Source organism: Linepithema humile, chromosome 4 (genome assembly GCF_040581485.1).
Source record: "Linepithema humile isolate Giens D197 chromosome 4, Lhum_UNIL_v1.0, whole genome shotgun sequence".
NCBI classification, from domain to species: Eukaryota; Metazoa; Arthropoda; class Insecta; order Hymenoptera; family Formicidae; genus Linepithema; species Linepithema humile.
The window spans coordinates 6,313,090-6,325,007 of NC_090131.1; the positions used below are offsets into that span (position 1 = coordinate 6,313,090).

The 11,918-nt window shown below is 42.0% G+C and overlaps 1 protein-coding gene and 1 long non-coding RNA gene across 5 annotated transcripts in view; one reads left to right on the forward strand and one right to left on the reverse strand.

The window, feature by feature from the left end:
- Window positions 1–10,447, reverse strand: part of LOC136999454 (uncharacterized) — a 147,278-nt gene extending 136,831 nt beyond the window's left edge. Inside the window, exons 1-2 of the long non-coding RNA XR_010889823.1 lie at window positions 10,310–10,447; window positions 8,436–8,879 (exon numbers count right to left, since the gene is read on the reverse strand). This is a non-coding gene — a long non-coding RNA (uncharacterized lncRNA). The remainder of the gene's footprint in view (window positions 1–8,435; window positions 8,880–10,309) is intronic.
- Window positions 1–11,918, forward strand: part of ci (cubitus interruptus) — a 75,326-nt gene that overhangs the window by 59,455 nt on the left and 3,953 nt on the right. For all 4 annotated transcript variants that reach the window (XM_067353479.1, XM_012366523.2, XM_067353480.1 and 1 more), the window contains exons 2-9: window positions 368–618; window positions 937–1,026; window positions 3,190–3,387; window positions 4,797–5,068; window positions 7,009–7,263; window positions 7,582–7,746; window positions 11,091–11,255; window positions 11,450–11,872. In XM_067353479.1, coding sequence (XP_067209580.1) covers window positions 368–618; window positions 937–1,026; window positions 3,190–3,387; window positions 4,797–5,068; window positions 7,009–7,263; window positions 7,582–7,746; window positions 11,091–11,255; window positions 11,450–11,872 — 1,819 coding nt within the window. The remainder of the gene's footprint in view (window positions 1–367; window positions 619–936; window positions 1,027–3,189; window positions 3,388–4,796; window positions 5,069–7,008; window positions 7,264–7,581; window positions 7,747–11,090; window positions 11,256–11,449; window positions 11,873–11,918) is intronic.

The following is an 11,918-nucleotide window of genomic DNA, read 5'->3' on the forward strand; positions in this document are numbered from 1 at the left end:
GCATTATTCCATCCCCGCGGACGAAGTTATACTTTGATCATACGACCGTGCCATTGATGGAGGACACCTGTCCGCGTTAAGAAGCGACGCGAATAGGAGCTTTGACGAAGAGACACGCGCCATTTGTCGCGCCCGCGAAGCGTGTCGTAATTTCATCCGTCAAATGAGAATGTTTTCCTTCTCCCGCCTCGCTGTAAATCATAAACGTCTCACCAGAAATACGTTTTCGTTAATGAGACTTGTGTTCTCGCGGGGAGGGGAGGGGAGAGCTTGATGAAGCTTTTATCACGATTTATCACATCTCTGTTAACGATTTCCAACTCGGCGCTCTCGACTTAAACATTACATTTATATTTACGCTTTTCAGATTGTCCGGCAGCACGGCCGCGCTCGGAACGCACGGTAACGGCAACAACGGTGGCGGCGGCGGCGGCGGGGGTGGCAGCGGCGCCGGCGAGGGCGGGACCGCCGGCAACGGGACTTCCGGTGATTTTTTACGCAGGAGTCATCCACTTTCGGAGCATACGGTCCTGCATCCCGCTTATCGGATCAACTACATGGACCACATTTATCACCACCTCCAGGCCTCCACGCACAGTCCCAACGCCTCGTTACACGGTAATTATTATCCGTCTGCGCAAATAGAGGTGCTCATAGACCGAGTACGTCCCATCCGTCACTGGTTGTGAATCGACGCTGGAGCCCGTAAAAGGGACCCGCATTTCCGCCGGAAGTATTTCCTTCTCCCGCCGGAGCGTACAAAAGCTCCTCGAATCCGATCCGTCGCGCGTGATCTGTGTCGCGCGTAAAAAGACGCCTTACTTCCCTCTGGAACGAATCGCGACGGCGTCCGTTCCGCTGCCTCGTCGCCGATTCGTCGAATCGGACTGTATTGAGTATTGTTTTTTTTCATTTTGCACTTTTTTGCATTTGCAGGACTGGGTGGTTTGGGGCCCGAGTACCTCCTGCACGCGGCAGGCCCAGCCAGCACCCTCGCGTCATCCGAAATCCCGTTTTCCATCGATGGTAAGTTACGTTCTTTAATAGCGCGTGTGGCCCTCTTTTAATTTCTACAGTCCGCGCCTGGCGTGTACGCGCGAGTTGTGTGTGCGAGTTATGTGTGCCGGCTTTAGCCGTGGGTAAGCAGCCACTACCGGCAGGTAGGAGATCGACTGGTCGAGAGGCCGAGAGAGGCTAAAAGACGACCGAAAGGGTAAACGGGGCCTCGTTAGCCGCCACCGCCGCATAATTGAATCGACTCGGAGCGACACGACCTCATTAACACCTTAGCGCCTACTCTACAGGTTGTCTCACATTTCCTCTTCCCGCCCTCCTCGTGTCATCCCGTTACAATTCGTGTCTCTCTGCCGTGCACAATTTTCACATGCGCGAGACGGCACTCTCAATAATCGCGGTAATGTAATCGCACAATCATACAAAAAAATCGAGCACTCGCATTTCTCTTAAAACGATCTAACGCTGAAATCATTAAAGTACTCAAAGACTCAAATTTCTCGCCGTCTTTTCGAAAGGCAAATAAATTAAATTGAAATCGAGTCATTTGAAAATATCTCTCGTTTGGTTTAAGCCTTTAATTTAATTTAATTTAAAGGAGAAATTAAAGAGCGCTTAAGCGGGAAGCGTAGTTTGAAAAGCGCTATAGCGCCATGGCATGCTTCGCGTAGTAGCGTCGGAGGAGCCGCGCCGATCGGAGCGGACGATTGCACCAATTTACATGTCTCAATCCCATGTTCGACCTGCACGCGCGAGGGAGCGAGGAGAAGAGCTGGGACTTATCGAGCGTGTCGGGGACCGTAGGGTCTCGGATCTTACGGGAGAAACAGGGTCCGCGCGATGGGATACGCGGGAAACGTGCGGGGAGGGAAGGAACGAGGCTTCGCATATTCATTAAAGTCAGTGGGAATCGCGCGACGCGACCGGACGCGATGGGGCTAAACCCCCCCCCCCCCCCTTCTGGTCGCGACGGATAAGATAACCGATTCCCGTGGAGACGATGCGAAAGAATCCGGGTGGTGTCCGGCTAAATCTCTTTATACCTCGATCCTCGTTCGATTGATTAGAAACAACGATTGTAAACGACAAATTTGTCAGATGTAACGTACTCGGAGAGCTGCGAGAGATCGCGACGAAACGGGCGCGCATGAGCCGATAAATCGCTCAATGAACACGCGATCGTTTCACATCATGCGGAAAAACCGCAGCGCCGGTTTCCTGTTCCGATCGCTACCGTCGTCGGTGTAAATTTGATCATTGACCGAATTAATAATCGTCGAAGGGGACAAAGCGGGTGCCCACGTTCGTGCGGTTCGGCGCGACGCGAAGAAGGGGTTTCGCAATAAAAAGGAAAAAAAAAAAAAGAAGAAGATTGGAGCTCCAACTGCGAGTAACTCTATACCCGTTATGCGCGAACGAGCGATCAACCGAGTGGAAATCGAGGAGAGAAGGGTAAGCTCGCTCTCCGTGCTTGTCTTCTGTGTATCGCGTTGCTCTTTAGATAGGAAGGAGGTGGGAGACGCAAAAAGGAGAGAGACGGGAAGAGGCATGAGAGATGGAAAGAACGACGAGAGAAAAAGGAGCACGAAAGCGTGGTAAAGAAAGAGAGGGCATTCGCGGCTTAATCCCGTGGGTATTGCCCGTGAAGGTAGAGCAAGAAAGAAAAGGGAGAAGCGTGGGGAGGGGAGGGTGTAGAGAAAGAGAGAGAGAGAGAGAAAGGAAGGTGACGCGTCGGGAGAAGGAAGAGTGTAACCGCCACCATGTAACCAACGATGGTACGTACAAGCGAGCCGCCACCGCGCTCTTAAGAAAGTGGTTTGTATATTACGTCGTTGTGCTGCGGTCGCAGGCAAATCGCCGCTAAAACGTTCAAGCCGCAAGATCAGCCTCTCGACTTTCTCTCTCTCTCTCTCTCTCTCTCTTTCTTTTTCTATACACTTAACGTTCCCGGCTCCTCTTCATCTTCCGTGCGACTTCTTTCTACTTATGTACCTGATTACCACCTCAGCGGTGAATGTTAAAAATGTGTGTCTCGATAAAAAAAAAAAACATTACCGCTTTATAGTGATAATTAAATTGTAAATTCTGTTTGATACAAGTGAGTGGAATTGAGAATAAAGAATTGAGAAAATAAAACTGAGACAAGATTTTAATTCGCTCTTCCTGAATTTTTAGTTTCTGCATCATCGAGATTAGGAAGCCCGAGAGCCTCGGCGATCAGAGCGAGTCGAAAAAGAGCACTGAGCAGTTCGCCGTATTCGGATAGGTTCGATATCGACAGCATGATTCGATTCAGCCCTAACAGCTTGGTATCCATAGTGAATGGCTCGCGAAGTAGTAGCGCGAGCGGAAGCTATGGACATCTTTCCGCTGGTGAGTAATTTTGTAATTATTTGTGTAAACTATCAATCAATAGTTTCGCACGATTTCCCAAAATTTTTATGACAAAAGAAACTAGCATTTTTGGTGACCAAAAATATTGAATATTCAGATATGATGAATAAAACTTCTCATGATCGGATAAAAAAAATCAACTTTATCGACGATGTGATGCATTTTTTCTAATTCTTATATGCATCGCTTTGCAGATTCGCAATAACGCAATAATTTTTATGCATTTTCTTCTCAGCACTACTGAAAGTTTAAGTAAATTTATAATAAAGTGCTTACATCAATCTTTGATAAATAAAATATTGCTCGTAATTTTTTTTATATTTTTGTGGCAATTAATAATTATCTCGAAAAATATTACATGTCTGTATTGAATATCAAGTAATCGTGCATTTAATGGTGAAGGATGATCGAACGCGATATATTATGGCCACGGGAATTAAGGTGGCTACGTCATTATATAGGCGGAGACCTTCTTGCCTGCAAGTTAAAAACGCCCGGTAATTTGCGATTAAATGAAGTAATTAACGAATTAAAATTCAGGCGGTGTGACACGCCGGTCGTTTGTCGGTGTCGCGTCGTCGAATACCCGCAGGATGTTGTCGCTCGTTAAATTCGCCTTCGATTCGCGTACGGGAACTGTGTATTATTATTCCTTACTATTTATTTCACTTTCGTCTTGCGCGAAAGTTTTCCGATTCTTAATTCCCCGAAAATTATATTCGCGCTAAAATTTGTTAATCTTCAACCAATTATTTTTTTGTTTTAATATTGATTTCTGATTTTAACTACATCGATTATAATAATGATAATAACGTCTTAATCGCGAAATAGCAAATGCCATTAATTTATGAATTTTCATAATGTTACATTTAAACGAATGCATCGAAAATGCGATCTTATTTAACAAGTTACCATGTATGCACAGCATAATAGTTTCTACCTACGCGGCCTTATGGTTTTGTAACAGTCAGAGGCTAACGATTGAAATGCAAGCTTAGCCTACGTGCCGGAAGTCCGGCGTGCCGTGCTTCGACTATCAAGGGAATGGATATGCAGTTTGAGATTTCGATGCTTATTAATTATTCTCGTATCGCCACCATATTCGAACGATCGTGTAAAGCGTTAAACATCCAATGCTCATTAATTGCTGAAGATTCGTCCTACCAGAACATCCTTCAAACATCGACATTATATATCTCGAAATCTATGAATATATCAAATCTATCTAAATATTTCTTTTATTTTGAGTTCATTGTCGTTGTCAGATTATCGTATTTGTGACGTTAGAGATAAATAATTATGCCAGGAATAAATATGAAATATGCGCGTTTGCATAAATCGCAACTCTCAGTAATTCAATAATTAATAAATTTGTATTATTTTCACAGCGATGAGCCCGGCGTTAGGCATGCATCCGGGTACCATGCCACCGCATCTGCAGCAGTTACAGGCTCACCTTTTAAGGGCGAGCGCCGCCGCGGTGGCGCTCTTACCTCATCCCCTGCCGCCCGCGCCTCCACCACCACCGCCGCATCCTCATTCGCACCCTCACGCCCATGGATTGTCCCCGCATTCGCAACTGTACGCCGGAGTGCCGTCTCATTCCACATCGTCGGCGACGCTCGGCCCGCACGGTGCCGCAGCGCCTCCGAAGAGCGAGGTAAGCGAGAAGGTGCAAAGACGCGAGTGCATTCGATACTCCCGAGACGCGAATAGTAAACTATCTCGTCGGCAATTAACCTCTTATATTTTGCTACGGTGACGGCGATCCGTCGGACGCGAGACCGATAGATTATCTCGAGATGCGGCGAACGTGTCGTCGCGCTCAGCGTCGCCTCCGGGCGAGGCGGGCGCAATATATTTACGACGCGGACGAACACGGCGTAGAGTCATTCGATAATTATTGCGAGCCAAAGTACGATATACATAGGCTCGATGGACCCGTCATCGATTCGTCGGGAATAAATAATCATTCCTTGTATTCCGACGCCCGAATTGCCTATTTGCTCTTTCTTTCTGACGCGCGTTCCGACTTCGTTCAGTTAACGAAGGTGGAACAACAAAGACAGAGGGGGGAGAGAAAGATTGGGTTACTCTCGCGAGAGGGGAGTCCTCGGGTTACAAGCAATCTCGCGCACATTATTTCGCCCGATTCTACCCCACCGTTCCCCTCCTCCCACGCGCTTTTATTTTACCCTCCCGCACCAATCCTTCCTCCTTCTTTCACTCCGGCCGTCGCTTTCTTCTTATACCGCTATCGTCGCGGGCAGCCCGCGCTGATTTATTCGCGTCCGCGCGCTCGCTGACGTAGCGCGGCGTTTTCTATCCTGCGACACGCACACAGCCGGCTGTGTGTCCGCACGCTGTAAAGTTTATCCGGCATGATTTGCATCGACTCGCATTTGCGTTCCGTGCGACCGCGCTCGGTTGTCGTTGCGCTCGTAGCAACGCGCGTACACGAAATGTTTTGATTCGTATTTATGAACCTCTCTCTTTTTTTCACATGCACTATAGTCGGGTTGTAACTTCGGGAACAATATTAAATAAGTAATATGTTTGTATCGAGATTTTTGATTGCCTTTCAGTACCGAATCTCCTTGAGATTGGTTCCATTTATAAAGTCAAACGTATAATATATTGAAAATAGAAAACCAAATCATCGTCGCAAAATATCAAAATTGCTTTGTATTATTTATAGAAAAATTATTTGTTAAAATACCGATGGTTTTATGTACAAGGATAAGTCAAAAAGTAAAAGGACAGTTAAGGAGTCAAGCCTTTGAAAAAAGTTTCTTTACTTTTGGATTATTCCTCGTATATGTATAATAATTTTAAATGTTTAAAAGAGTAAAAACAATTCATTGCAGTGTTTTTATTTTTCTCTATGCTTATTTGCACAACTTTTTAATATAAGAATTATTTGTAAAATTGATTGTCTGACTTGAACCAGAATTTCTATTCAATTTTATGTATTGCTACGCGAATTTATTATGCAAATAGCAAAAAGAAGCAAGTAAATTATTAGGCCTAAGAAAATTTACATTAAACGGCCGCATTAGGAATCTGATATTTTATTCTATTTCCATTTCTATTGATCCACTTTCAAATAGCGTAACTACTTGAATACTTATCGCCCGTCAACCTGTATTGCTGGTAAATCGCGGCGAGCAGCGACATAGTTACGGAGACGGAGAAACCTGTATGCGCACGTGCGCGCAGGTATTTGAATTTATGTCTATATCAGAGTATGTAGTACCGAAAGAAAAAGAAAGAAAGAGGAAGAAATATCGTGAACAGTTTACGACTGTCGGGAACAATCAATCGAATTAATGCACCTTATCAATGTGATAATTAAATTGCGAATGCTACGCTACGCGACTTGAATTGATAATAAATCAATGTAATTGTTATAATTAAAAAATTAGTTTAAATCCAGTTTGAGCAAAGTTTGAAATAATCTATAAGAAAACTACGTTATATTCTACGTTCTAATCGAGGAGTAAAATTACTTCACCGTAAGCGTAATATTTCACTCCAAGCTCGTTAAGTACACACGATAGAAAACAGATATACTTATGTAATATTTTTTCGCATGTACAGAGTGCAGAATCATGTAGGAAAGCGTCGGAATCGTCGACTCGCTCGGTGACGGCCGAAGCCGACACCTCCTCAAGGCGGACCGCCACTAAAGTCAAAAGGGAACCGGCGACAACGACCACAAACGCGACTACGACTACCGCTCCGCCGACTCACCCTCAAGGTCTCAGTCCGAGTGAGGATCTCAGAGATGAGCCCGGTGACTTTATCGAGACGAATTGTCATTGGAGAGATTGTGGTCTCGAGTTTCCCACACAGGTAAACATAGATACAGAGACAAAAATATTCGGTAATCCTATTTTTTTTCTGTTAATGAGCAAGCTTAAAAAATATGGCGCGAATAATTATAATTTTTATACTATGAAACGTTGAATAAAATGTAAATAAAAAATAAATTTTTATAACATTAAAAATATGTTTTTAATGTTATATTTAATTTTCTCAAATTATTTAGAGAGAAAGAAAGAGTTAAATATATAATGATATCACTATATTATCTATATATATATATAGTTTTTGGTAAAAGATGTATTCGTTCTTATCTATATTAATCTAACGTATTTTTCTCTAAACCAGGATGATCTCGTGAAACATATCAACAACGATCACATACACGCCAACAAGAAGAGCTTTGTTTGCGGTTGGGAGGAATGCTCGAGGGAGGAAAAACCCTTCAAGGCTCAGTACATGTTGGTCGTGCATATGAGAAGACATACAGGAGAAAAACCACATAAGTGTACTGTAAGTACTTGCTTGTTTCTCCCGACTAAAAGCTTTTTGTATTAATCAATTAATCCTCAATGTACTCCAATGCATACGCAAATGCTGATAAACCTTCGACTTTAAGAAACCTCATAAATATTACTGTTCAACGCACGTTTTATTAATTGTTGATTACCGATTATTAAAACAGTAAGTTTATATAAAAATAGAAAATTTGCAATTAATTTGAAATCTTAAATTCAGCAATAATGTTAAATATATTTATATATAAAACATTTTTCGTAAGTTTCATTATATTAACAGTTTCAATTTTGCTATCAAAATTTTGACAAGTTTTACACAAAATGTAATTATTATATTATCTTACTTTGGCTCTATGATCCAATAATATATGCATGAAAGTTTTATTATCAAATTGCTTTGCATTTCTTCAACCATTTTAAATAAAATCATTCAAAAAAATAAATGAAAGAGATCATATGAGATAAAATCGGTTTTGACATACATAACTAAAACTAAAATATTTATTGCAAATTTTCTTATACTTTCAATAAATGCTTTCATGTGTGAATCTATTAAACTTTCTTTAAATTCTTCCTGCTTTTTACATTTGCCTAGTTTAATTTATTAAACTTTAAATTTTTCTTAGCAGTGCATTGAAGTAATTTTAAATTTTGCAAAAGAAAAATTTGAATAAAATTACTCACCGATACGTAGACAAGCTGCATTCATTCCTCGGTTGATCCGCTACTCCGGCAATTCCTCGACGTACTTCTCAATGCACTGCACTATTTACTCACTCGCGACACTAAAACGACACTCCCGAATTTATTCGGCACTCCCGGAAAACGATTGTATCTACAAACACAAAATATATGATATTTATAAACGCGATAACGAAACTGCTTCATTACTGAAAACACATGCGATCGCGATTGAATAGACTAACGAACGCATTAAAATACGATTACTTAAAAATACATTCGACACTCCCGATTTGTAACGCACGTGTTTTTGAATGGTGTAAAAATTCCGAGAAACGACGCACCGTGTTGACAATACAAGCGAGATCATCTGTTTCAATCGACTCGTCGTAGAGGTTCTTCGATTCTCCTCTTAATATTCCTTTGTCCATGTTAGATAACTTAACACTGCAATTAGAAAACAGGAAAATTGTTAGAGCTGCAAATAAATCGATGATGGAAAAATAAATTTCTGTTACGAACATCGCCACTCGTAAGACGATAAAAAGGAGACATACATATATAAATTAACAATGTGGCTAGAACAATTTAATTAATGATGTCGAGCAAGTGTAAATTCATTAAAACAGAAAAGATTAATAGATTCTCATTGCGTTTAGAGTAGAGTAGAGTAAATGTGTAATGGCACTGAAGGATCTCTCCTCTTACGGCCATCTGGGTCTGGTGGGGGCGTTAATGAAGCGGGGTGGTAATTCACTGTGTATATGTGTAAGTGTATGTGTGTGTGTATGATCGCAGTGTGTGTGAGCTCAGGTCTGTGGGTTTGCTAAGCACAAATGACTGTGCGATTCATCCCTGCGGGTTTATTGCATGTAGCTATGTAGTAAAAGTAAAAGCATGGTAAAACATGAACTAGTTTCATGACATCAAAAACAAGGTAAAAACATGAATTAGTTTCATGACATCTGTATAGCATATTTGTTATGGTTCGACTGAGAGAGTAAGATGGATAACTGCTTTACCATCATGCTGTATTTGTTTTATAAATGTGACACTTGGATGATAGATGGCACTTACATCGTTCACGAAATGTAAGCATTCAAAAATGAAGTCCTAACAAATACGATATGACGAACACTGATTAAGACCGAAAAACGGACTGATCACTATATGTACGTGCCAATTAATGCTACGAGACAATTACTGTCGCCGGATTTCGCACTTCCGACACTCAATCATACGCGGAAATTACTTGGGAGAAGTATAATAGGCGCGAGAACACGGAGCGTTCAAGATTTGTTTCTGATGCCGCAAGAGCTCGACGCGAACTGGCGATACGGCTGCCAATCAAATTCGTGACGTCATATTCGCGCCCAATTTCACGCAATTACGCAGCGAATTTTCCATTTCCCAAAAAATGGCGCTATTACCTGTTTCGATAAATTCATTGCAATGACTTGATGCTTCCGTTGATGCTTCTTAATGCTGCGAATAATAGATGCTTCTCCGCGATGCTAGTCGGTGAAGCAAATAGTGCGTGATACGCACGAAACGCGCAAATTCGGAAATGGAGCCGTACGACGAAACACGAATCAACGCGTACTGATCGCGAATGCCGAGGAGCGCGGTGATCGCGAATGGGTGAAATCGTTTATTGCTGGATTCGGGACTTTCTACGCTTATTTATGCGTGAAATGTTTCCGGAACGAATAAAAATGACGCGAAAATTCGGAACGATTGTGATTCAATCGTAATACCATGGATGCTCGACGCAAACTGATCAGCTATTGGTTAAATTCGTGACGTCACATCATGCGTCTCATTTCATATAATTACGCAGCGAATATTTCAATTTTTTAGACAAACAGAGTCATTACCTGTTTCGATGAATTGATTGCGGCGATCACTTGATGTTTCCATTGATGTTCCTCAATACTGCGAATCATGAATAGCATTCGCGATGCTAGCCAGCAATGTCACTAGCGCGATATACGCGAAACGCGGGTATTCTGAAATAGAGTCGTATGACGAAACGCGAAGCAACGGACACTGATCGCGAATGCCGGTTAACGCACTAATCACAATCACGCGACTTGACTAATACTTCGAAACGATTGCCCATCGCTAGGTTCGGTACTTTCGACTCTCATTTGTCCGCGGATTTAACTTGAGACGGGAAAAAAATGCGAAAACGCGGAGCGATCACGCAGCTAGACTGTAGCACTGAGGGCGCTTGACGCGAAAGGAGCAGCGGTGTTGAAAATTCAAATGTATGAAATGAGACGCATGACGTCACAAATTTGACCAATAGCTGATCAGTTTACGTCGGCATCCATGCTATTATGATCGAATCACAATCGTTTTGAATCACGTGATTATTTAGGTTGGCGCGTTATATGAAAGCAAAAACATCAAGTTTAAGTACAAGAAAAATTATGGTAGTGTAATAATTCAATTACAAAAAGGAAAGCAATGTAAAAATCAATCCTAAATGTTTTAACACAATATATATTTTCTAAAGATTTGTTTTTTTTACTCTTTATCTTTTTATCTGTTTCTATATATTAATTATTGAATAAAATATTCATCGTTATTTTTCAATCTTATGTTAAATAATTGTATTATGTTATTAATTAATTAAATATTTTTTGTGTGCAGTTTGAAGGTTGCTTTAAAGCTTACTCGCGATTAGAGAACCTCAAAACTCACCTGAGATCTCATACTGGAGAAAAACCATACACCTGTGAATATCCTGGCTGCACCAAAGCCTTCAGCAACGCTAGCGACAGAGCAAAACATCAAAACAGGACGCATTCCAATGAGGTAAGTATTATTCTCTTCTTCCTTGACTATTGAAAAGAGAGAAAACAAATTTAATTAAGATAAAATTCAAATAAGATAAATCTAAATATGATAATCTATGTTCTATTTGAATTACTTTGTAACTTGTAACAGATTAAATAGTTATTATTTAAAACCTCTATTATTTTATTGATAATTTTTTCTTTCATATGCAGAAACCGTATGTCTGTAAAGCTCCTGGATGCACAAAGAGGTATACAGATCCATCGTCGCTGAGAAAGCACGTCAAGACCGTTCATGGTGCGGAATTCTACGCGAACAAGAAGCACAAAGGCGGCGGTGGCGATGGCGGTGGCAGCGATGAAGCCGGTGCAGGCGGTCATAGTCCCAGCAGGAGCGAGGATCTTCATCCGAAGACGCCCAGCTTGTCGAGTCCAAGTGTCAAGTCCGAGAGTGAAGCTAATAGTCCGCCTAGCATGATGCAGCAACAGGGTAGTCCGTTGGTAGGCGGCTGCAACGACGAGGTCGTCGGAGTTGGCGCTCTTACAGGCGACGGAGTTGCTCTTGCTGAGGAACCATGGAACGAAGAACCTGATGACTTAGATATTGCCGACCTTCCTGTAGCGCTACGTGCCATGGTGAGTCTTTTGGACTGCTGTGAATATGTATATAGATTACATTAGT